Below are 26,837 nucleotides of genomic sequence, written 5' to 3' on the forward strand. Positions count from 1 at the left end.
CATCTCATTGTCTATTGGCAGGTCCAGTCCTGTCATGATTCAGGATAACTGTAAACTGCATTCTTTAGCCAGACCCTCTGGTATTCAAGAAGAAGCTTAGGGTGATTCATTTATGAAGTCTGGAGTTCACTGGCAGGACCTTTCCAGGAAGTGTTTTTGGGACCTAGGAAATGGACAGAGTGAACAGAAAGAGGGACTGAAGATTCGGAGGCTGTGAACCTCTAGGATCCATTCATCCACGGGCTCGACGAGGATGCAGTAGCTGTCAGAGAGAGAGTCTGCCTTCTTGGTCGGAGAGCGTCCTCAGCATGGTTAAAGCAGGTCTTACAGGATCTAGCGAGGGTGGAGGGACTGGTTGTTGGAAATTCCCTGCTGTTTTAGAGTTCCAGTCCCTTTCCCTGCAGGGGTGGTGTTCTTCAGGGAGCCAGGGAAATCCCAGATGTGGGACAGCCACAGCTGTAATCATCACTTTGTGGTGCTCAGAGCCAACATCTCTGGTATTTCCGGCATTCTTTTCCGACCACCTTGGCGGAAAGCCCCCTCAACAAACGCTATTTCTATTCTTAAGGGTCTGACTGAGTGAGTGTCCCTCATGAGGGCAATTTCCGGACACTATCTCTTCTGTGCCTGCTGAGGTCTTTGGACTTGGGCAGCAGAGGGTTGGATGAGTGATGCCCGTGACAGACTTCACATCCTCCAGGCAAAAACACACCAATTGCTTTTTGGTTCCCTGGGGAACATTCTGTTGTCACCTCATTGAACCAGTGAAGGAGGAAAAACTAATTTGGTGCCAGATAAGGCGACACTGAAGTGTGCAGGCAGGAAATCTGAATCCAGTGCCACATCTGATGAGCCTGTTTTTAGAGGTTCTTGGCAGAGCAAGGGAACTCAAATGCAAATGAAAAGCAGATTCTGAGAAGAATTTCAAACGTTGCACAAGCCCCATTACACATTCTCTTTGGAGTCACAAGGGATGTTTTGCTGGATAAGCTGAACTTGCCTTTGAAACAGGACTCACGTGGATTTGCGTGAGGAAGAACAGGGCAGCAACTGCAAAATTAACAGCTATTTAAGTAATTCAATGGAAAGGCTAAGGCTGAAGGAAATTATAGGCTCATTGTTCAAGATTTTAATCATCCAAACAGCAGTCCCATCACATGGCCTTACTTTGTTGAGCAATGGAGAGTGATCTGGCAGAGCTGGCTCATGGAACCTTCCAGTGTTAAGGAATTGTGTTGCTAAATTTTCCTTCCAGAAGGCGCTCATGTAGAAATAGAGGTGGTGAACACTGTGGGAGAGAGAGCATCAGGCCTGATGGGTTTGGTATAACAAGCTGCACCTGGGCTTTCAAAGTCCTTATTGCTTGGTTCTGCCTGCATAGCCACAAGTTGCAAGAAGGGAGTATTAATAAGGGGATGTGTGCACACTTGAAATAACTTCCTGTGTTCATCCAGTGGACTTACCCAGATCAGGTCTTGCCCTTTTTGTGCATTGCCAGGGATGCAAATCTGTAAGCTGTTGTGGCCTTTCTCCTGTGCCCAGCTCACCTATCCCTGGTATCCATTTCTCTTGCTGGGGGCTAGGATGGTCACTGAAACTCCACCATATTCATAATGGTAATGGGACCCAGCATTACTGCCTTGACATTCATTTGAACCAGTGCTCATGCTAAAAACCAACACGTGGTTGCATCTGATGCGAGCTTCAGGCTCTAGTTTGGGTAAACAGATTTTCAAATAATGTATATTCCATTTATTTGCTAAGCTCTGGACAAGTCGCATGATTCACTTAGGAGATCCCTCATTCCTCCAAGATTTCTGTTCAAATGTAATGTAATCTCGGGATGTGATGTACAACATGATAAATAGAATTAATACTGCTGTATGTTATATATGAAAGTTGTTAAGAGGGTAAATCCTGAGAGTTCTTGTCACAAGAACAATTTGTTTTTCATTTTGTTTAATTTTGTACCTCTACGAGTTTATGGGTGTTTTCTAAACTTGCTGTGATAATCACTGTGGGCTGTATGTAAAATCTTCATGCTGTATACCTTAAACATATACAGTGATGTGTGTCAGTTATATCTTAATAAAATTAAAAGGAAAAAAACTCTTAGAACTATAGGAAGGAATAAAGATAATTGGAAATGGTAAGAATAAAACAAAAAAAAACTGTATCTGTTCTTCTGAAGATATAGAAAGCTTAGAAACAGCTCTATATTATGTTTATGTTTATGTTTATGTTTATATTTAATGTTATGTTCTATAATATTCTCCATTTCAGACTCTCTTTGTGTTCTGGGGGATGCAGTGGTCACTTAGACTGGTCTGAGATCTTTACGAAGAGTTCTTCGGGGACTCCCTGTGTCCCCAGAGGCACACCGAGGCCCGGATGGACCTTAAAAATAATCTTCTATGTGCGGATGTTAGGGACTCCTCTGAGCCTGGAACACTTTATTCCAAGAGGCCGAGTCACAGGCATTCTCTCAATAAATACTTGTGGGTTCATGACATTTTGATGCTGCCACTTCGATGTGGCTGTTTTGGTTCAAGGCTTTGGGGACATTTTATCATGGCCTAAAAAACAAACCATTAAACATACGGCAATTTTGTGCAACTAAGAAGTGTGGCCAACAGGCTTCCGACCACACTGCTGAGTCGGGTGTGTAGTTAACTTAATATTTGTATGTTTTCACATGGACGTGGCTTTCTTGATGCCTGACACTTTTCATTACATCATATGGATCTTGCCGGAATGTCTCACTTAAATACCTACCATGTGCCTGATTCTAACTTCAGTGGCAGGAGGGCTTCAAATGAAGCAGAAGGCAGGGGGTTACAATCTCAAGGGGGTAACAGAGCTTTGCTGCCGGCTGGCTAATGGGTGCATTCACCATTTCAGAGCACGTACGACCTCCGTTCTTTGTTTTGATTTCCTAGTCCAGAGCTTCAGATTACTGGCTGGAGGAATGTTTAAAAATACGAAAAGATCCTAATGCAAGTATAGGAATATGGTCTATCCATGTTAAGAAGATCATTTTGATCATTTTCCCCTGCTGTGTTGTAAAAAGGACTTTTCCGTCTGTTTCACTCGGAGATGAGAGGAAGTGGTAGTTGCTGCCCACAGATCAGAAAGGCCCTATCTGCTTGCCGTGAGCTTCATGCCCTGTTTTCTTTTTCAGATGGTCTGAGTGATCATTAACGCTTACGTCTTCCAGATACAGGTTGCCCCAAACTAGATGAATAGAAAATTAGGCCTTATTAAGGGGAGACTGAGAAGCTTGTATTTTGACTAAAGTTTTCATCTGGGTATGCCACCAGACCATGCAGCGTGATTCCCAATTTTAAAACATTTTGGAAGCAAGTTTCTTAAACAGGCTATTATGAAAAAGTAAGTAGTTGTATTGGGTCCCTGGTCTTGACTCGGACGCTCTGGAAGCTAAGCTTGGTATCTTTAAAGAATGATGGTGCCACTGGGTAGGTCCCCAAAGTTAAATGTCACCCTTATTGTGAACTTGATGGGTATTGTCTCTCTGTCTTCCTTGGAGAAAGGAGCTACCTGTGCCAGGTGCCAGGCCAGTCCCATAGCATCATCATTCACCTCCCACAAGGTAGACTTGAGCCCTTCTTCCTACACGCCACACAGCGAGCGAGTGACGGAGTCATGACTTGAATCCCACACTCTGATTCCCAAACCCACGCTATTTCCATTATAACCAGTGATTCCAAACCACAAAACAGTGATTGCAAATCATCCGCAAATTGGTGCTGGTTCCACAGGAAGGTGTCTTCAGTCTGTGGTGAGAATATCTGGGTGAAGCTGACACCCGCCTATCTTGGAAGGCACTGTCATTTATTCAGAGATTGTGGCTTGTCTTTCTGGTTGTTGAAGACTTCTGTTTGTTTATCACATGATAGTGATTGTAAATGGCAGCTGAGAAAAACCTTCCAAGATGTCAAAGTGAAAAATTGGCCTCCCTGTGTCAGTCCCCAAGTTTAAACTTGAAATCTTATTGGCCTGGGAAATGACAAAGCTGGAAAAAGAGGCAGTGGACTCATTATCCTGGCAAGGGCTCCATTGGCAGTCTTCGCACAGCTTGGGTTCACATGAGGTTTATCTGGAAGAGGGCTGGGGTACATCTACAGATGAAGGCAATCACATGCTTCTGAAAGTCATACTTTTTTGATGCTGAATAGCGTGATTCTTGGGCAGCTTAGCTGTGTCCTGATAACGCAAGTGACCTTTTAAAAACGACAGTGGATTGAAATTTTTTAAAAAAACTAGATAAACCATCTTTTCCAAAAGGAAGGTAAAACTTGGACTGCCAGCATTTATGGCTTTTCTGTGTCCAGGATGGGGAAGGCTTGAGCTCAGAGGCATTTTAACTTAGTATGACTTAAGCCGTGACTCTCCTGACCTTATTCAAAAGTCCTGACCATTATTCAGAGGTCATCTTTTTGCTGTTGATATAAGAATGAAAGGGCTCAGGTTTTGCAGCCAGACATATGTGGGTTTGAATCTCCATTCCTTTTAGCCCTGTGACCCCAGGCAGGTTACTCTTTGTAAAATGGAGTGGGGATACTTGCCTCGGGGGTTACCTTGGTGGGCAACTCTTGGAAAAATGCTCCACTGCCTGTGGGATGCCTTTTCTGAGATGATCCAAGATGCTGGGGATAAAAGCACTTGGCATGTGGGCGTTCCGTGTGTCCTAGCGTCCTGCTTCTAGGCCAACTGGAATTCAGGGTACCTTGAGATGCTCTGGTTTTTAATTTTCCTGTCATTGGTCCCAGATTCCCAGTTGTGCCTGGGGAGGGCTGTTTTGCCTCCTGCTACCTGAGCCCCTCAAACTGCAGAGGGGAAGTGCCCAGCGGGCTTTAACCATAGCCTTCACTTCTGTTTTAGTGCCAACAACATGCCCAAGCAGGTGGAAGTCCGGATGCACGACAGCCACCTCAGCTCGGAGGAGCCGAAGCACCGGCATCTGGGGCTGCGCTTGTGCGACAAGCTGGGGAAGAACCTCCTGCTCACGCTGACTGTGTTTGGTAGGAGACCAGTGCCAGCCATTTGTTTCCCTCCTTGGGATTCTAGGGGTTCTCGGGTGTCCATATGCATGTCTGTTTCCCATGGGCATGTTAGCATGCAGGTTCCCACGCCCTGCTCACGGAAACTCTGCTTTGGGCCGTTTGCAGTGAGATCCTGGAATCTTAACAAACCTAGGTGATTCCAAAGCAGAGGGTCAGTGTACCCATTTAGAGAAATACCTGCATCCAGAGAGAGGCAACCGTCGCCAAAACCCCCACAAAGAGGGCTCCCAAGGTCTAACCTTCTTTAAGCACCTCATCAACTTAGATTCATTCAGCACATGAGTTAATGGGATCAGTGTGGAAGGCTCGATCTGCCCCACCTGGAAACCTTACTCCCCTGCCTCAGGCCTCAGTCAGGCTATGGTGGTCCTTTTGTGTGACTGTCCATACAGAGTTCTTCTTGGGTTTTCAACCAGGGTTTATTTATGAAAATGGGGAAAACTGCAGTTTCTTGGAGTGACAACCACATCACTTCCTTTCCCAGTCCCCTCCTGATTCCTCAGATATCACCAGGCCACACACAGAAGCAGCAAAGAGCCATCTCCCTACCCACATGCACATGCGCATGTCTTCTGTTCCGTGGCTTCTCCTTTAAGTCAGTCAGCTTGGATGTCAGTGGGCTAGAGTCAGGCCTGGGAACTTGCCCCAGCTCAGTTCACTTAATAAAAGAAAACCACAGTTCTGGTAGGGTTTTCCAAGGGTTACTCTCCCCAGAAGCAAATTTCACTCATCATAGGTTTTGAAGAAGTGTGTTTTTCTCCCATAGAAGGAAAAAAGATCAGGCTTTCGGCCATATTATTCCTGCAGCATCTCTAGCATTAACACTGTAGCCATATACCTGGGACCTCTGTCCCTCCCTTACACCCGTCGTGCTATGACCCAATTTATGGTTTCCAAAGGTGGTTTATGTTGGCTGCCGGTATGGAGAAATCCAGTGTATTCTGGTGCAATCCCTGAGTGTGCAAAGTGAAGGGCTCCTGCCAGCGTCTCTGCCCAAATGGTTTCCTCCCAAATTATATGTTTTATGACCCTCCTTGATCCCCCATGAGCTCAACAAGTCTAAAGATTGTGTACAAGGGCATAGAAATCAAAGACAAATCTTCTCGAGGATGAGTCATGGGGAAATTATTGGAAGTCAAAGAAAATAGAAGGAAAAAGAAAACCCACCCCAGCTTGGTCAATTAAATGTTCCTTTTATCTGGTATTCAGTTAAAAAGGGAAGAAATACATCAGACACCATGTCACGTGGCCAGCCTAGGGAGGAGAAGCGGTATCTGGCACTGTGGATTATTTTTACTGACAGTCTCTGCCTCTGCAAGTGGACAACATCCTCAAAGAAGTCAGAGTCAAGTTGCCGTGTTGTAATTCTCATAAACTCCCATAACCATTGAGGAGGCTCTCTTTGACTCTTCCAATGCTGTCTTTTAGAATAGTTGGTGGTACAAAATGTTTTCACATCTGATAATGGAGAAGTATGAGAAAGGTTGACGTCACTGAGCTAAGTCCCTAGAGCTATTCATTTGATGAGGGCAAACAATAACTTCAGATTTTCCCCTTTCCTTGTAGGTGTCATCCTGGGGGCAGTATGTGGAGGGCTTCTTCGCTTGGCATCTCCTATCCACCCTGATGTGGTTATGTTAATAGCCTTCCCAGGGGATATACTCATGAGGATGCTAAAAATGCTCATTCTCCCTCTAATCATCTCCAGTTTAATCACAGGTAAGGTCACCTCTCTGGCACCTGGCCAGGATCATGCTCCTGCTCCAGCTTTTGGATGGATTGTAGAATCTCAGTTTGGTTGAATGAATGACTGTGATGGTCTGTATCACTTCACTTCAGAGCCTTGGTTTTCCTGTCTCTAAAATTGGGATAATCAACCCTTAAAAAAAAAAAAGAGTTTGCCGTCTATTATAGTCAGTCCATCTGTCTGTCTAGCAACAAAAGATGAAAAGGAAATAACCACACATTAAAAGGTATCTTATCAGTAGTGATTTTAATTCTTGATGTCTACTTTTCTCATTTTCTAAATTGTATTTTGTTCAGAAACTGACAAATCATGATAAGAAATAGAAAAGGAAATTTTCTCTTTACTATTTGTGTGCAGAGGGAAGTGGGTATTAAACATAAATGAGATCCTAGATAAGCAAGCCTTTGAGTTTTTCAGAAGAATGTTACCCTCAATATATAGATCATGTTCATTTGTTTTTGGTTGTTTTAGCTGAAAGAATTTTTCCCCTCACTGAGCTTACACTGGTAGTTTCCTTTTCATCAGATAATATTTTTCAAACAGGGTAGGAATTGTAGTTTAGAGACCAAGCCCTGAGTTAAGGATCAGAAGCTGGGCTTTGGTTTATATCTGGGTGTCAACAGGGTCAGTGGCCTTGAGAAAGCTGTCCCTCTGGACTGTCCACCTTACGAAGGTAGTGAAACTCTGGTAACTCCAGGAGACTCAGATGCTAAGTCAGATTGTTCTAGCATCTCATAGCTGGTTGACCAGTGAACCCAGTGAGAGAAAGAGCTGGGACTCAGTGTCAGAAAGTTCTTATCATTCAGCCCCAGAGTGAGTGAAGCTATGTTTCACTTTAAATGATCATTTTCAAACCGGAGAAAACATTCTCCATGCCTGTGTATCAGATTGTACATTGGCCATGCTGGTGAGGAAATCTCACTCCTGTTGGCTAGAAGTAGACTTTAGGTTCTTACAAGTGGGTCATATATGGGTCAGCTTCATTCAGATAAATTAACATCAATAACTTCCTCCCCCACGACAAAAAAGACTGATACCCAGAAAGGACTGCAATCTCTCGGTCTCGTAAAAGCAGGAACTGAAACCAGGAAGTAGAAAAATTGAAGAAACTACTGGAAAAAAACCCAGTGAAAGCTGGAGTTTTTGTGACTTGCTTGGAATTTCCTCTAACAATCCCAGAAGCTCCTGAAATATAGATGAAGTGCCCACTACGCTGGGTGTTTTATGCAAGTGTTCTCCCATCCCTCTGGGAGGTCCACAAATGTGGTCTCCATCAAGTTTCACCTCAGGGGAAGGAGAGGGCAGTGCTGGATCACTTTTCCAGACTCTTGATTTCATGACCAAGTAATGTATTCAAATGTCTTTTGAATACATAGCGCTGCCAGCTTTCTATTTTCCTAAGTGAAGACATTAAAAGAAACAAAGAAACAAACCAACCAACCTAGCATGTACCAGTCTACCAGTTTATAAAGAAAGGAAAGGACATAATCTCAGAATTAAAAATTGAATATAGCATTCAACTGTAACTCACTATTGCAGACTAACAAAATGTAGTCACTGACCAGCTTATAAACTCTGAACCAGATGATCTCCAACTCTTCCTAGTTCTGTAGAAATCTCATAAATATCCTTGGAAAATTGACTTGTAAAATGTGGAATGGACCAAATAGTCAGTAGAAGGAGGTTAAATTAACTGTGAATGCATCTGAGTAGTACAAAGCCAAGGGTTGCTTATAGGTGGGCAGAGATGGGCAGTTAACAGGAAAACAATAGAGCTAATCCTTCTGGATTTGTTTTCCATCCAGGGTTGTCAGGCCTGGATGCTAAAGCCAGTGGCCGCTTAGGCACCAGGGCTATGGTGTATTACATGTCCACCACCATCATCGCCGCGGTGCTGGGGGTCATCCTGGTCTTGGCTATCCACCCAGGGAACCCCAAACTCAAGAAGCAGCTGGGGCCTGGGAAGAAGAATGATGAAGTGTCCAGCCTGGATGCCTTTCTGGACCTTATTCGAAACCTCTTCCCTGAAAACCTTGTCCAAGCCTGTTTTCAGCAGGTAACTCAGAGTTCTGACATTTTCACTTCTCCCAACTCACGAAGGTGATAACTTAGAGACTGTTTCAACAAATCAGCTCTGGGGAGCCATTTTCTTAATATTAAATTATCTCTGCCTAGGAATTGTATGAGGTCATATGGGGCAGGATCTCAGGACTGGAGTAGTTTTGTTTGGTTTTTAACCTTTCCTTCTTTGCAGAACCCTCAGTAGCATTTTGCTTCCGGAGCTTTCTTCTTCTTCTTCTTCTTCTTCTTCTTCTTCTCCTTCTCCTTCTCCTTCTCCTTCTCCTTCTCCTTCTCCTTCTCCTTCTCCTTCTCCTTCTCCTTCTTTCTCCTTCTCCTTCTCCTTCTCCTTCTCCTTCTCCTTCTCCTTCTCCTTCTCCTTCTCTCCTTCTCCTTCTCCTTCTCCTTCTCCTTCTTCTTCTTCTTCTTCTTCTTCTTTTTTTTTTTTTTTTTGGTCTCTTTTTATTCTTTTTGGTTTTTGTCTCTGTGTCATCCAAGAACACATTTTTATCACCCTTGCCCACAACCCTCTAGAGTACCCAGTGGTTCTGGATCTTAGCAGCATAGCAAAACCACATGCGGTACATTTAAAAATACACATACACACGCATCTGAATCTCCAGAGTGGGCCCAGGAATCCGGTACTTGTCAAATTCTGGGTGATACGCGAGGACTGTGGGAAGTTTAAAGATTATAGATGCACATAAAGTAAAAATTCAAGTCCCCTAGAGCTACCCGTGTTTCCTCCTATATTTTTTCTTTGTCACATACCTGTGGGTACATGTGCATAATCTTGGAAACAATTCAACCCGAATGGGACTGCATTCCACATACCGTGTTGCACCTTGCTTTTTCATTTAACAGTGTTTTAGCATCCCCTTTTTCTTTTTTCATTATTGTGTAATATTTCTGAAGGATAAACTCCTCAGAGTGAAAATGTCCTGCCAAAGAGTTTGATATTTTGAATTATTTTCTGGATGTTGCCAAAAGCGACCCTGCAGAATTCGTAGCAATGTATATTGATTGCATACAGGCATATCGATTTTTGTAACATGTGACTTTAAAGACCAGTTGATTCTGCTGAGTGGAACCACTGAGTCAGCTGCCCAGGCCTCACTCACCGGCTTGTTGTCTAGACCCAAGGCCAGCTTAGGCTAGGATACACCTCAGTTCCCGTTAGCCCTGTAGGAAGCAAGCTAGACCCAAGGAAACACCTTCAGCCATTTCCAGGGAATCACAGAAGGAGAAATTTAGGGAACAGATCACAGAGGGGAAAAGTCTGCATTCCTAGCTGTCCCCAAAATGCTGTTGCCAACCACTGCAGAGCCCAGTTTACTGTGTGTTGGGGTATGTCCTCTGATTTCCAAAGCCACTTCGGAGGCACTGACAGCACGACGCTGTATTAAAGGAAACATTCCAGACAGGGAAGTTGGATGAAGAATGAACAGAAACAGGCTAGGGAGGGGGTGCTGACTGGTACCCTCTCTATATAATGCAGCTGTCCGTCAGCCAGTCTGCTCAGAAAGATGAATTTGCTTGATTTGGAGTGATAGACACAACTGGGTGCCAAGTCTATTCTTAATATTTTGGAAAGATCGTGCTGGAACTGTAGCTGCTGGAGGCTGAGCTGGCAGGAGACTGGGGGTGGGGTAGCATGAAAGGGAGGAGGGAGGGACAGATTTGGGCCTCCCTCCAGTGCCTGGTCATGATCACCATGCTCCATGCAGGAAGGAGACCCTTCTGTCTGAGTCAGTAAGGTGGAGCCAAGAAGCAGGCAGGCACTGCAGCTGTTGCTCTGGTCTAGGGGTGAGCTTTTGTGGTGGCAATGCTCACACTTGGTGACCTGTCTGGTGGATGGACAACCTCTGCATGTTGCTGCCCAGGGCAACCAGAGGCATAGGCTTGTGGAGGTTGAAAAGTATTTAGTGTGTTCAGAGTGGAGAGAGTGGGGCGAGTGCAGGCAGGACCTGGCCAGCCAGGGTCAGACTCAGGTTCTTATTCTAAGTGAGGTTTAAGCAAGGAGATGACTGTTTTTCTATTTTGTGAAAATCAATCTGGAAGCTGTCGATAGAGACAGAGCTCCAGGTAGCTACTTACCTGGGGATGGCAGGTAGACAGGAAGAGAAGTGGGAAGTCAGGGAGCAGGCTTCTGTGGGTTTTAAGGTGAGAGGCCCTGGTGGCTGAGACTGAAGCTGGTACCTGACTGGGGTTGTCCCAGGCTTGAACTGAGAACTCAGGCAGAGAACCAGACCCATGTGTCAGCATCCTCATCTCCCAGCCTTGAACTCAAGCCACTGACCATGCTCTTTAGAAGCTGAATTTTGGAGTCAAACATAACTTGTTTTTGAATCCTGCTTCAGGAATTCCTAGCTGTCTGTCCTGGGCTTAGTTACTTAGCCCTGTGAGTCCTGAGGGGCTCCTGATGACATAGGAGGTAACAGATGTCAAACGCGGAACACCCAACCATCCACAGCCACCTGACCCTGAAGGCCACCGTTCATTCAGGTCCATGGCCTTTCCTCCTCTGAACTCAAGCTTTGACTTCTAGGCATTCTCAGGATAGGCCTACAATTGGCTTCTGGTCTCCACTTTGTTCCTGGGAGCATGACTCTGTGGTTCATGGAAGCTTCCCTTCCGATCGCTTCTGTATTCTCTATGCCAATGTTGCCCAGACCAAGGGGGCCATGAACTGCCTGTTCCCATTCAGCCGGGGCTGCCTCTCTCCCTGCACAAGTGCACGTGGCCAGGTTAGAACAGAGAGCGCCTGCCTCGCCTCAGAGAAGGCTGTGCCTCCCTTCTCCCGTTTCAGAGAGCTGGTCAGTTCAGCTTTGCTTACTTTTAGGCCCAACTGCAGTAGGATTGCGTTCACATACTTTATCATGCAGCCAAGCAGGTGAAAGAACTCAGTGGTGGTCAGGCCATCTGAGTTGAAGTCCCAGTTCTGCTGTAAATCTATGACGTCTTATAAGTCGCTTGACTTCTCCACGCTTCCTCTTCCATATCTATTCAGGCTTCAGCCATCTGTTGCCTGCTGTGTGCCGGCACTGACATTCTAGGATTCTGCATGATGTCTGTTTTAATAGAAGGTAATGTTCTGAGCTCAGATGTGAGTTTTCACAGCACTCTGCATGCAGGATGCCTGGCACCTTTAAAAATAGGATGGCTGCCCCAGATGTCGAGGAACAGCGTGAGTGCTTCTTCCGGGGCCGTTTGTACAGAGATGCTTGGGGGAACGTCAAGCAAGTCTTGTTACATCACTGCCTAGAAGGGTTCACTTACATTTGAATCTGAACTGTGAGCCAATGTCCCTGCCATGGTGGCTGCCGGCAGCTGGCACATCTGCTGGTAGCCAGATGGAGATGCCCAGCAGAATCAGGCTCTGGAAGGAGGCCAAGTGAGGGTAGGTCTGTGAAGACTGTGGGACAGGAACCAGGTGGGGAGGAGCGAATCAGGTACTGATCTGCCCTCCACCAAGACCCTCACCCTCCTATTCCCGACCAGATCCAGGACACATCCCGGGGGCTAGCAGGGCATCCAGCTGGGGCTCACCTTTGGCATTGTCTCCACGGGTCCCATTAGCGGATCACACTGGTTGGAGCACGTCCCAAAAGAATATTATAAATCCTGTAATTACTGTGTGATGAGGATGATCGTATCCCACTGTATTTGTGTCATAAAGCATCACTTTGTCAAACACAAGCATAAAATATTCCTTAGCTTTCATAACCTTGTTTTGGCCTTTCTTAATTATTTTCAACATATTGGGAATTGAAAAATATGTAAGCGTCCAGGGTTTTGGTGACCATTTACCCCAAACCTCTCATCTTTATGTTTTTCCCCCAACTCCATTAGATTCAAACAGTGACGAAGAAAGTCCTGGTGGCCCCTCCAACAGACGAGGACGACAATGCCACCAATGCTGTCATCTCGCTGTTGAATGAGACTGTAACGGAGGCACCAGAGGAAACACAGGTGGTTATCAAGAAGGGCCTGGAGTTCAAGGATGGCATGAACGTCTTAGGTAGGCAGCCTGATATTCGTCTTCTAGGGGGAGGTGCCTGTGCTTGGGCCATATGGCCAACCTTTCCTGCAGGTCAGCACCTGGGCATCCTTGCTCCCTTCTCAGAAAGCCAGTCACCCTGCTGTCCTGTAGGTGGAGCAAGAGGCTCTCTCTGGGGAGCAATTTGAGGGTCACTGGGACTGATCGCTGAGAGATTAAGGGTGAGCAGGAGTAATGCCATGTGGGGACGTGGCAGCTGCAGTTGGTTATGGGAAAAGCGAGGGGACTGACATCACAGGGCACATCCCCCGACTCTTTGCATGGTGTTGGCAAGTCACTTTCTCTTAATCTCTATTTCATGAAGTTACACAACCAGTTCTTTCATTCCTTAAGCATTATTTTTTCCCGAGCTGCCCTGATACATGTACCAGGACTGCGCTAGGCATGGGGGAGGTCCCACCCCAGCCCTCACGGTTTGTAAGCAAAGGCAATGCCATCAGAAGTGACTAGCGTTGGCGTTGGTGCCAATAAGAGCTTATCAACAGGAGACTATTGTGTTTAACTTTCTGGGATTCCTGGAGCCTTCCTAGTGTACCATCCTGGGGTTCTATGGCTCTGTGGTTAGACCAGTTTGGACCAACTTTGGATCCCTTATGGACCACTCACTGCTTATCTAACCACGGTTGTGCCACTTCTCAAGATTCACTTTTAAAGTGGACACAGGATTGGCATTACTCTTGTAGATCATTATGAGGATTAAATGAGATGGTCTGTGTAGGGCACAGTGGTACACGCCGTGTGCTTTATTCATGGGAGCTGCTCTCATTATTAAAAGTGCATGGAGTGTGGAGCGCTGAGCTGCATAGTAAGAAAACACCCCGGAGAAGATAGAGACTCCACATCACGTGGGTGCCTCCAGTTTGCTCAGTGTACTCCCCATCCACTCCCTGGGTCCATGCTCCACCATAACCCCCATCCGTCCACTGTTAGAATGGTGTCCCTAAGGCAAGGAAGAGGGTCATTTGGTCACAAGCTGGGAGAGATGGGAAATCTGTGTGGAAAACGTATGTTGATCCATGCAGGCAAGATTTCGAAGGATTTGAGTGAGAGCTGTTTAGAAAAGGTTGAGCTCAGTGGTCCTTCCACTTTGCCACCTAGAAGATCAAGTGCCCTCGTCTCTTTGGTAGAGGTGTCGGGTCAGACACAGGGTGCTCTGTTACATGTGAATTTCAGATACACAACAGATAACTTTTATGTGTCTAGTATATCCCAAATATTGCCTGGGACATACTTATACTAAAAAAAAAAATCATTGTTTCAAATTTTCACATTTCAGCTGGGAGTCCTCTTTGTTCTAAATGTGACAACGGTACTCTGTACTCACCCAGCACGGTGGCGGGAAAGAGCTAGAAGGAGCGGGCTTGCCCAGCCACTGAGAAGTGGGAGCTTCCTGAGGGCTCTTTCTCTCTGCCCTTTGTCCTGGCAGGAAGCGGACTAGGGAGGTGAGAGGGAGGGAAGAGATAAGCTGAGCAGGTTGCCAGGCAATGGAAGATCAATAAACATTGTTGCCAATCAGCGGGAGGTGAGAGGAGGAAGGAGAGAAGAGAAAGTCGGAGAGCGCCTCTGAGAAGGAGGCTGTACGGGACATCCTCAGCACGGTTCCCTGAGCGATTCTTCTCTCCCACTGTCCAGATATCTGTGACCCTTTCAGGACCTTTCCCCACTTCCCTTGGCCCCCCAAACCCTGGGGTCACGGTGGCCCCACAGTAGAAGACTGTGGCCGTGAATAATGGGGCCAGGGCTTTGGAGTGAATCATTCAGAAGACTTTCTTCGTGGTCGTTTCCAGAGTCTCGGTGGATTCTGGGGAGTCACATGACCTTGGCTGTCCTGGGGAGTTTCAGCACCACTCACTGCTCTCTCAGCCCCAAGTCTAAGAGGGCTTTGTTCGAATGGAACACCCCTGTTCCAGTGAGTGAGTTCAATGAGGCAGTGTTTACAGAGGGAAATGACCAGTTGGACGTGGGTTTCCAAGGGCAAATTGAGGCTCTGGAAAGCTCAGGGAAGTCAGACCGTTGAGAAATTTCCCATTTACAAATCATGGCTGAAATAAGATTCTTTCCATGGTCTTCCAAGGGCCACAAGATGGTGGCTTTTTAAAATCTTTCTTCCTTCCTTCCTTCCTTCCTTCCTTCCTTCCTTCCTTCCTTCCTTCCTTCCTTCCTTCCTTCCTTCCTTCCTTCCTCCCTTCCTTCCTCTCTCTCTCTCTCTTTCAAGTCCTCAGGTTTAAGCATTGCAAAAAGTGAGGATAAAACCCTGGCTCTGGCCTCCCACTTTTAAAGAAGTGGGAGACTCATTTCTTTCCCCCTAAAATCTCCAGGTGACTTGGGGCCCCACACTTACCCCAACCACTTAACTCAGCTCCTATGAGAGGTTGCTCCTTTAAACATCTCTCTCTCTTGTCCTCACAGGTACAGCCAGTTTCTGCTGACCCTGCGAGGGGAGCTATTTCATTCTAGTTCTTTGGGACCTTGAGACCTTAAGAATTTTCTCTTAAAATATCTACATGGAATTAACCAAGTGATACTAACTATTCTCAGCCAGATTGTTAACAGATGACTGCTCAGCACACACCCACCAAACCCCTCTCCCTGGGCTTGAGAAGAGCCTGAATTTGATTTCCTCCATTACTGCAGAACTAGGTCACTCTCCCCTGTCACTCCCCCTGTCACTCTGTTTCTAGGTCACTCTAATTCTCACTAAGCCTTTGTGTTTATGGCCAACAATTCACTTGTAAGTCACTTGTCAATCTTTCTGGCTGGGAGCTGTAAAGGGAAACTATTAAACACCAAGGTTTAACAATCCCAGGTGCAAACACTAGATTCTTTTTGCTGAAGAAAGAGAGGGTCCAGCAAAGGGTAGTTGGAGAATCTGGGTTGATATGTACTGGTGTGGGAAGATGAGTGGTTCAGTGACGAGGGAAAAGGTGAAATCAGAGATCCAGAAAGAATTTTTCTCTAAGAGAATCAAACTGTAGTGCTATAGTTTACCTTGATCTAGCTCAAGACTGCGAGCATAAATGGACAAAATAGGACCCTGGACATAATAGGGAGGGACTGGAAATGAGGCTTGCCAAACTGGAACGAGGTGGGGTGTGGGGAAGAGGGGGGAAGAGAGGATGGCTCCTACTGCAGTTCAGAGAATAAGTCAGATGGGCAAGCAAAGTTCGCTAGCCTGGGGGACAACAGCGTGGATTTATAGTCCATGCAAGTTGTCAGAATTGGAGCCCCAAGACTGACAATAATAGGTTGGGAGTGAGGGAAGCACTGATGACTGGTAATCAGAAATCCAGGCAGCCCCAGGTGGTAATGGGGATGTCTGTTAGCCCGGTGGTGCACCCCAGTCGCTGGGAGGGTCTGGGTGAGACTCCAGAGGGAGACACTGAGGAAAGGGATGAATGGGCGTGGTGGTGGAGAGAATATTCTGGGAGAGAAAAGCCCCAGGTCTTATCCTGAGGGAACTAATGTATCAGGCAGCTTCCTAGGACAGATCCTTGGGGAATGAGGCAAAAGACAACGTGGAAATAAGACCCTAGGTTGGCTGTTGGAGTTGGTCCAGGACCTCGTGCAATTTGTTGCTGACATCAAGAGGTGGGGACAGGGATCCTCAAATCCTTCTGGGTTAGGATTGACCCTGGAGGCTGGGGTGAGGCTGCACTTAGATGGAAGTCAAATGAAGTCAAGTGAAGGGGGGAGAGGGCTGAGGGGCTAAGAACTAACAAAGACTGCATTCTCTGTTTATGACCCTGAAAAAAATACAGTAGAAGAGAAAGCATTCTAACTGTTTTGACTATGGGAAGAATGATGATGAGTTAAAATTAACAGGTTAAATCCAAACAAATTGGATCATTTGGGATTTCCCAAACTGTTTTGGATTTCTCATTGCTTTCCCTTTGATTTTTCAACATTCTTCCTCCTTCTCAAATTAGGCACAGAGCAATAGGAAAATAATTTTATGTTTAGGATTTTCCTAGAGTGAAGCGCATTAATTTGGGATAACACCAAACCAATATAGACATAACCCTGGCAGAGGCTTTACTGGCTAATTGGTTTCTGCTATTCTAATACTGGCTCCAGATTTTGCACCATAACCCTCAAGTCCCAACAAGCCTTCCTTCATTAATCTATGTGCTAATGGAATCTGCTTACCCATGATTTCATAAGTAAGGAGGAGAGAGAAGAGAGTACTTTTTAGTTTGGAATGAAAATGAATTCATTTTCTCCAAGCAGCTATCCTGCCTACAGTTCAGCTTACTCATGTGGAAAATATTCAAGAAAGCCATAATTATCCAGGAGGAAGGTATTTTTAGTGTGAAACCTAATGCTTTTGTCTTTTAATGCCTAATTTATAGGGAGCAGGCAGCGAGAATATGGCTCTGTACGTGGGGGATGGTAAAGATCTTGGGAGAAGAAACACGTACTTTATAATTTGTCCTTTTGTCATGTGATTCACCCACCAGGTCTGATAGGGTTTTTCATTGCTTTTGGCATCGCCATGGGGAAGATGGGTGAGCAGGCCAAGCTGATGGTGGAATTCTTCAACATCTTGAACGAGATTGTAATGAAGTTGGTGATCATGATCATGTGGTAAGTGGGCTTGTTCTTACTTCATTGTGGCGGGGGTGTGAGATGGCCTTGGGGTCCCCCAAGGACACTGGAGCCCCCCCCAGCAGGAAAGAGTGGATGCGCATGAGCCAAGCAAAGGTCCCTTCTAAAAGACTTTGAGAAAGGGATGAAAATCTCTTTTTTTGGAGCTTTCTCTAAAAATGGGGTTGGAAAACTATAGCGCACGGGCCAGATCTTATCTGCCATTTGCTTTGTATGGCCTGAGAATTAAGAATGGGTTTTATGTTTTTATTTTGCTGAAAAAAAAAAAATCAAAAGAGTAGTAATAGTCTGCCACATGTGAAAACTATGTCAAATTCACAGTCAGTGCCCATAAATAGTTTTGTTGGAACCCAGCCATACCTAGTTCTTCGTGTGTTGTCTTAGGGCTGCTTTTGTGCTAAAAGACAGAGTTGAGTAGCTCTGACCAAGACTGTGTAGCTTGCAAAGCCTAAAATATTTACTGTTTGGTCCTTTACATAGAAAGTTTGCCCATCCCTACCCTGAGAGAAAAGACAAAAAAAAAAAACAAAAACAAAAAACGAAGAAGAAGAAAGAAAAGACAGACAAGCTGGAAAAAAACCAATCAGTAATATTGAAGCTGAGCTGTATCAGGAAACACTAAGATAGAGCCAAGATGCCTGGGATATGGCATGACCCAGGGCCTGCTGAGATCCAAAAGCAATGTATCTTCAATCTGGGTTACTCATGACTTACACAGAAAAAAAAAACCAAAAGAAAAAAAAGGCAGTTCTCAGGCCACGTAAGAAAAGTGAGGATTAGAGCTGTAAGTGCTCTTGGAAATCTGATTCCAGAGAAAACTGTGGTCCAGAGACACTTAAATCTTCATTCTTTAACATCATCATGCTCATCATCATAAAAGCCATCTTTTATTGATTTCCTTTCATCTGCCAAGAGCCACGACAGTGCTTCATACCTATCGAATCTAGTCCCAGCAACCCTGAAAATGTGGTGTGATGATTCCCATTTTACAGAAAAGGCAGCTGAGGCTCATTGGGGTGAATTAACTTGCCTAAGATTGTACAGCTAGGGTGAGAAAGAGCTAGAGTTTATGTTAACATCAAAATCTTTGAATCTTCGGTCTGTAAATAGGTGGGGGTTTTTTTGTTTGAATCATCTAAGCAATATTGTCTCCACATCATTTCATGTGTGTTTCTGGTCAGTGGTTCTAAAATCTAAGGGAGCCCAGGAAAGCGTGTGTCCTCTCTTTCACCAAGGAAACTGACATCCTCAGTCACTGGAAACTTCTCCTGTCCCTTGTCTATCAGACAAACATTTTTATGTGCATTAGTTTCAGACCCCTACAATGGTCTGTATTCCTGCCTAGAAAGAAGATAAAACCACTCTTAGACTAAACCGTGTGTGTGTTCTATTTGCCACAGGAATCCTGGGTTACAATGTCCCTGACTCTGCCTGCTCCCATCCTCCCCACCTGCTAGCTGAGGGCCCCAGGGTCTCAGATCAAGAAGATGTTTGTCATAATTTCATGAACCATATTTAATAGCTCTGGCTTGTTCTGATCACAGCTTTCCTGTACTTTAGGAACACGGAAAAGATGATAGTACAGTAGTTTGTTCTTTTAGATTATTTTACTGATTCTTCAGCTTCCCAAGCAATGCTAGATTTCTGAATTTTTTTTTTGTATGAAGATTTAAAGTCACACACATGGGATGGGGGTATAGCTCAGTGGTAGAGCACATGCTTAGCATACACGAGGTCCCAGGTTCAATCCCCAGTACCTCCATTAAAAAAAAAAGTCTCTATAAAGTCACATGCTGTAAAGATATTTTAAAAGTTTAAAATCTGTTCTGGGTTTGCTGAGAGTTTAATAAATGATAATGCATAAAGCAGAATAGGCCTCTTGCTATTAAACATTAGGATCTTTCTTCCTTTCCTAGAATTTCTTGCAGGGTGAGCACCCTATCTCCAGATATGCAATTCATATTTCTGTGTTATGATGCCAGTGATGTGAGAGATGTACGGAAATGTCTTCCTTCATCCGTAGCAGTGTCATTTCTCTAAGCTCTTGAAGCTGAGGGAATCTTCTAGGAAATCAGATGAGTCATGGGATAAAGTGGAACCACCCTTCTCCCCAGGCATGGAGTGGGTGTGGATCAAGAAGTTTCCTATTCACTGAAACCAAAACTCCTAAGGATTTAGCATCACATCCCTGGAGATGCAGAGTAATTGTGAGTCAGAAATAAGACCTGTGGAATGGTTTCTGACAGCTGTTCAGTTACCTCATCTAGGTGAACAGTTCAGAAGAGGGTGTTATATGACATGAGATGCCAGTCCCACACATTTCTTCCATTCTTCAGCTGCCTCGTCAGCCATTGATAACGATGTGAGTGAGAAGGTTCTGGATAAAACAGCCAACTGCTCCTTAACTGACACCCTCAATGCTTAAATAATCAGAGTTATTTCATCTTCTTCTCTGTGTGGTAGTAAGAATAATAATAAAAGCCAAATAGATCATTAAGGAGATTACTGTTATCTTAATTATTATTATTATTAAATTATAATTATTAAATTCTTGCTATATGCTCAATACTTTTTCAATTACTGCACTGTACTGATTTATTATTGAGAAGATAATAATTATCATAATCATTATTAAATCATAACTGAGATTTACCAAATTCCTGCTATACACTTAATACTATTCTAGTACTTTACATGTATTAACTCATTTATTTTTCACAATGATACCTAGCAAGAACGGATACTTTTGTGAGCCCCAGTTTTCAGATGAGAAACCTAAGCACAGAGGTTAACTTGCCCCATGTTGTACGGCCTCAGTAATGGGAGTTCTAGAGATGTGCTACCTAACTTGACTTTTGTCTGACTTTGGACTGGATTGAACCCAGGGTCGTCCTATTACTAGCAGTGTGACTTAAAGTAAGTTAGACACACTCTAAACCCTTCATCCTGATCTGTGAAATGGATTGATCGTAACAGCCATATCATAGGGTTGCTGTGAGAATTAAGTGGAATTGTGACCAACAGTTACGGCGCATTTGCTGTGTGCTGGGACCTGTCTAAACACTTCGTATGAACTAGTGTTACTGTTGTTTTATTGTAATTGCCATTATTATCATCAGTTCAGTCTGTAGCTTCTCTGTGTTCATGAATTCCTTAAGAAGCCTACAAAGCCCTCTGATTCATCGAAAAATGAAAGAAAGAACTAAAGAACGAAAGAAAGAAAGAAAGACCCTTAATTTTGGTGTAATTTTCATATCCTCATTTTTGGCAGAGTGCTTTAAAACATTTTTTTTCCAAAATCTGACAAACTTAAATAGAAAGTAAAACTTCTCATATTCTCACCACGATAAAAGCATAAAGGGGGAAGTGAAATCTGTGCTCACTCACTTCTCCCTCTCAGTTAACCCACCAGCACCACCACCATTCATCAGCCAGTCTCCCCATCCCCCCATCCATCCACCCATCCCTTCACTTCACAAATACTTCTTGAGCATCTCTTCTGTGCCAACAACACTTTTGAGCACTGATCATATAATGGAGCTGGAGGCTCTACGAATCGATTTACATTCTGTCCTGATGAAACGTTCTCATCCTCCTGTGGTAACTCTCAGCACGAGTCACTACTCCTTGGGTAGCCAAAACACCTCTCCCTGAGTGGATTGGGAAAATGGAGATTTGTGTTCCTTCCTGACCCTAAGTACAAACAGCACCTTCAGGTACCTCTTGGAATGCATGTTTAAGTCTTTATTGACTGACTCTTCCAGCTCTGAGTTCTCTTCAAATCTGTCCCAAACTGGCAGGTTGGTGTTGCTATTGGCAACGTGTGGGACAGACCCAGATTGGCCTTTAGGGCAGGGCTGAGAAAGTCCCTCCACTTACCTCCACTCCAAGTATCTGGCCCACCATCTGTCCTGTGACTGAAAGTTCCAAATTAATCACTTTACTGGGTTAAGACCAATGGCCTTGAATAATCTGGAGCTGAATAAAGAAAATGGTTTCCAAAGTCTAACCAAGTAATATCTGTATTTCATCACTGGCAGATCAGATTTTGTTCCTGGAAACAATGATTTCCAAACACATCAGAATTACCTGGGGAACTTATTTGAAATACAAATGCCTCACGGCCAACTCCAGGAAATTCTAACTCAGTAGGTACGCAGTGGGTTCAGGGAATCCATATTGTTTCACGCAGGCCAGGCGACTCTGAGTATGGATGCGCAGGCTGAGTTCCAGGTACATTTGTTAGTGCTGTGGATGAGTCTGCGTTTGTGGAGTAGAGAGCGAACCTGAGAGGGGCATCCTGGTGGGAACCTAAAGATGTCGAGGTGCAAAGTGGGTGGAGGCAAGGACGGCTGATGCAACAGTTAGAAAAAGACTCATCCAGGAACTCATCCAGGCCAGTCCTGGATGAGTCAGTGGCTTTGAAAATGATGCCCGGAGCTGAGGATACAGCCAGTCTCAGGGCAGCGTGGGAGCCATTCCCTCGCCCTAGCTCTGTAGTCATGGCCTTTGAATTTAGAAACTGATCCAGTAATTACTGGGCATCATTTGGCTTCAGAACACTCACGGGAGCCCTCAGCCTCTTGATGCACTTTGGTTTATGGCTTTGATTGTTTACTTCATCTCAGAAACTTTGAGTGGTGACCTTGAACCCTGGGCATTTGCCTTTTCTTTTCCATGGAGTGCCATTTTCAATGAGAGAATTCATCAACATGGAAACCCAGTAACTCAGAAGCTCCAACTTCTGAGTGGAAGCTTAAGCTACCTGTTTTGAAAGCAGGTGCAGGGAAGTAATGACCCTAAAACACATAATAGAACAAAGGTCTTTCTTTGTCCTAATTAATGCTCATTCTAGTTCTGGAGACCAAAGTGTTTGGGTTAACTAGGGCCCCTACTTGCCATATTTATTTACCCTGACACTCTACCTTCTGGCCTTTGAATAGTATTCAGGTTTCTTCCAGCGAGCTGAATGCCCCAGAGGTAACCTGTTACCTCTATCCAGTCCATTTGGCTCTTCCTCAGATGCGTTTTCCAGGGGAACTCTAGCTGGTCTCGCTTGGCAAAGAGCTTGAAAACATTTTCTCTCCATTCTGCAAATTGGTTGTCCCAGGAGAGCAGAAAAATTGAATGGCACTGAGAACAGTTCATATTTATGTTTTTCTGGACATCTTTAAAAGATAATTGGTGCTTGGGAAAGAATTAATCTCTTGGTTTGTAAAGATGAATGCTTGTTGGCTTTATCAGAAAGTGACTTCTGCTTCGTTTTTTATAATCCCAGGGAAGAAAGAGCTGGCCTCTAAGACTACGCTACTGGTCAATGAGATGTTGTGACTATGGTCACACCAAGAGAATGTAATATGGCAGGAAACCCAAAGGTTTAATGATTTAACTCCCTAATTCCTGGGGAAGCAATTCTCAAACATCGCCAGCCTTCACCTCCAGGAACGGAGAAGTGGAGGCTACAGGCTACCTGCCCCTCAGGAAAGAGAGCAGCTTGCTAATGTTTTAACTAATTAGTGTCAGTTACAAATCAGCTGTTTCAGGAGAGGATTCCTCTTGAGAAGAATACTTGGCTCATAAAAACATCCGCAGTTGGGTGGCCTGTGAGATCCTTTAGAAAGTCTCATTAACTCAGACTTGATTCATTAAACATGGGGTATAGGTGTGAAAACAGAACATGCCAGGGACTCCTTTGTCAGGAATCAGAGAACTAACGACACTGACAGGGATGGGGGAGGGATTTTTTGATGGTGCGGATATGCACGTGTTCAAAAATGTAATCCTCCCAGCAACCCCAGGAGGTTACAGTTCGCTTCTCTAAGCCTCGACTTGCACGTCTGTAAAATGGGACTAAGTCACTCCCAAGCGCATATAGCTGGTTAGTGACCAGACAAGCTCCATGTCTTGTGTAATTGTGTCTGTGACTCTCTCCACTCCTCATGGCTTTTTTTTAATCCCATAAGTTCTTGCTCCAGATAAAACTGCAAACCCTTTGCCCCAAATCTCTTTAGGGGGCCCTCTCTTTTCCCTGACCCCCCTCTCCCAAGCTAGGAGCCTTATCATTTGCCCCACAGTCTTTCTTTCATGTATGTTCATAATTCTTAATAAGGTATCAACCTTCCCACAGACATTTTCATTTCAGTTAGAAGTATCACAGGCTGAACAAATTCATGCTCCAATGCCACCAGATCAGACAACTAAAGAAGAAAAAAAAGATATTGGCAAACATGCAAAAAATATACTCAAGGTGAGAGAGAGTGTGGTTAGCTTTCTCTAGAGTGAGGACAACAGTAAATTGTTTCCAAGTTCCCTACAAAATAATAATAATATAGAAATATAAAATAAGTTGATAAAGGAATAGATTGGTAGACGGTAAATTGTCTGCTTGTGCACAAAAAGCTACGATCGCTCTTTCAAGGGAAGTGGCTTGGCTGGTAGGGATGAAACCCCTGGTGGTAAAGTCTCGCAGGTCAGAAATTCTCTCTTCCTCCTTCCTGGGTTTGTGGTCTTGGGCCAGTGATTTAATTTTGCCAAACCTCAGTTTCCTCATTTGCCGAATAGGTGCAATGACACCTTGATTTTAAGTGGTGAGAAATGAATGTGTGGACCTCTCCCCATATTGCTTGAAACACAATGAATGGCAGCCAGCATTCTTGTTGGAGTAAGCATGGAAAGAAACACTTTCGGACTTAGAAGAAATAAAACCACATTTCTCTAAACATAGACTTGGACTCAGATGGTTTTCTTGTTGTGGCAGCTCTCTCCCTCTCTCTCTCAACATATTTCCAAAATTCCTTCCAAGGCAAAAACAAAGCACATTTACAAATACTAGTTTATAACTTGGCAAAACTCTAATGAGCTTTCTGAGAAGCTCTACGTTTCTTCTCCATTTTCGAGGAAGTAGATATGAAACAAAGAAAGCAAAATAGATTCTCAAAGACATAATCTAGGTGTCTCTCAACTCTTAGATTTTTATCTTTTACTTAGGAGGTGGTAAATCTTGTGTCTACTAGCCCAAAAATGTTAGCTGAGCAACAAAGTTGGCCTTGGGATTTTTTATCAGAGTGGGGGCCGCCAGATCCACAGGACAGATTTCAGAAAATGCAGTTAGTCTGAAGCAAAATACAGCATCAGTTGATTCTCATGCTCCTCTTTTAGCAAAACTCTGCAGAAATGCAAAGAGTTTTCCTCAGGGTGTGGTACACACGAGGGCCTAGATTTAAGTTCTGAATCCCATAACCAGCTCTTCAATGTTTTTTTGTTTTTTTCTAATGTCTTTCAGGTACTCTCCCCTGGGTATCGCCTGCCTAATCTGTGGGAAGATCATTGCAATCAAGGACTTAGAAGTGGTTGCTAGGCAACTGGGGATGTACATGATCACGGTGATTGTTGGCCTCATCATCCATGGGGGCATCTTTCTCCCCTTGATTTACTTTCTAGTGACCAGGAAAAACCCTTTCTCCTTTTTTGCTGGCATTTTCCAAGCTTGGATCACTGCCCTGGGTACCGCTTCCAGGTAGAGAACACCAGAAATCACCGTCGTTTCTCTCTGCTCACCCTTTAACCTCTTTGTCACTTCCTCTCTTTCAAAACCTTCCCATCACAACATTCAATGAGAACACTTTTCACATATTATTCAATGTTTTTGGAAAAGGAGAACACTTTATATTCTCAACTAGTTTTATGAACTTTTGAGCTCTCTGATGAACTTTTTGCTGGTATGCAGCCATCCTGGAACTGTGATCTTGTATTAAATTTCCCAGGTGAATGCACGCTATTCACTTGTATGCATAATTTGCCACATAGAGCATTAATTTGGTTTTAAATGTTTTCCAAAAGGGTGTAACGAGACGTTATTTTATTTAAGAAATTCTCTCACCTGTGCTTTCTAAAGTGCTATCACAATATATCAGTCTATTGGAGTAATTTTTTAAAAGTCATGAGAACAAGCTTTTGCAGGGTAAACGGTAGGTTAGATGAGATTTTTCAAACAAACAGGAAATCAGTCAAGTCTTTGTCCCTGTGATAGACCATTCTGTCCCACTGATTTTGAGGACAGTCAGGTTGGCATTGATTTGACTTGACATTGACTGGGCGTCCGTTCCTTCTTCATTACCTAGTTCTAGGGCCTCAAAAGCCAATGAGGACTCCAGAGATATGCGGAGAACAAAAAAAAAACATTTTGGTGAATATCATCTTGGACTGAATTTAGCAAAAACAAACAAACAAAAACAAATACATAAGAAATGCCCAGCAATTTAGAATTTCAAAAAGTGAAAGTTTTATTCTTTCAGTCTGCAATAGTTTCTTTTATTTTTGCACATGTAGCCTTGGGTCACAAAACTAAGACAGAGGCTGTAAAGCCGGTGGCAGGGAGGCAAACAAACCACAACCCATAGCTCAGCGTTAATTCTGAGTCATGGGTTGGCAGGTCCTTGTCACAGAGTCCGTGACCAAGCACTGTCAGGGAGGTGGCCGCGCTGTGACACAGGGAGACTGCTGTTCCAAGGGTACCAAGCAAGCTTTTCTTAAGTGACCTAACAGGCCAAAAACAGTGACCAGCTGGGAAGCCAAATTATATTTCTATCTTGGAACTCAGTGAGAATTCTGTACTAATAGAATGCGAAGTCTCAGAAAAAGCTAAAATATATGCAATCTGAAAGATGTGGATTCTGCATTGTTTCCCAAGATGAAGGGAAACACTGTAAAACTTCATTTTTCCTTCTTAGTCCTGTACATTTCTTATGGCTAAGTATCTCTGTCTGTAAAGATCCTCTTTTTTTGAGAAAAAGTTAACTTTTATTTCAAAAATAAAACCAATTATGTTTAGTTTTATTTTTGTTTTCTGTTTATGAGCATGATATTTGCTCATTATGAAAAAGTTCAGACAGTGAATAAAATTTTGGAGGAAAAAATGGACATCCCCACTGATAACTAGTGGTAACTTTTCAGTTAATCTTACAGTTATGTCCATTTTCAGTTCTTACTATGTATAGTTATTGTAAATTGCTATTTTTCACTGGTCATCATATCATAAAAGTTATATCTATTAATATAGATCTTTATTACTATTTTTAAACTGCATAATATACACTGTATGTACTACAATCGAACGCCCACCCCAGATGCACATTTAAGGCACCTGTATTAAACAGGGCTGTGATAAGCATCCTTGTAAATACGTCTCTGCAAGGATGTCTGATGATCCCCTCAGGATAAATTTCTAGAAGTGGAATTTCTGAGTCCGATGGTAATAAGCACATTGATAGTTTTGAAACATATC

The 26,837-nt window shown here is 44.0% G+C and overlaps 1 protein-coding gene across 5 annotated transcripts in view; it reads left to right on the forward strand.

Annotated features, from left to right (window-relative positions):
* SLC1A2 (solute carrier family 1 member 2) overlaps positions 1–26,837 on the forward strand; it is a 136,369-nt gene that overhangs the window by 84,259 nt on the left and 25,273 nt on the right. For all 5 annotated transcript variants that reach the window (XM_011000586.3, XM_064492449.1, XM_031459808.2 and 2 more), the window contains 6 exons: positions 4,903–5,042; positions 6,651–6,803; positions 8,637–8,887; positions 12,742–12,910; positions 17,407–17,533; positions 24,837–25,070. In XM_011000586.3, coding sequence (XP_010998888.1) covers positions 4,913–5,042; positions 6,651–6,803; positions 8,637–8,887; positions 12,742–12,910; positions 17,407–17,533; positions 24,837–25,070 — 1,064 coding nt within the window. In that variant the 5' untranslated portion in view covers positions 4,903–4,912. The remainder of the gene's footprint in view (positions 1–4,902; positions 5,043–6,650; positions 6,804–8,636; positions 8,888–12,741; positions 12,911–17,406; positions 17,534–24,836; positions 25,071–26,837) is intronic.

This window comes from Camelus dromedarius, chromosome 12 (genome assembly GCF_036321535.1).
Source record: "Camelus dromedarius isolate mCamDro1 chromosome 12, mCamDro1.pat, whole genome shotgun sequence".
Classification (NCBI taxonomy): domain Eukaryota; kingdom Metazoa; phylum Chordata; class Mammalia; order Artiodactyla; family Camelidae; genus Camelus; species Camelus dromedarius.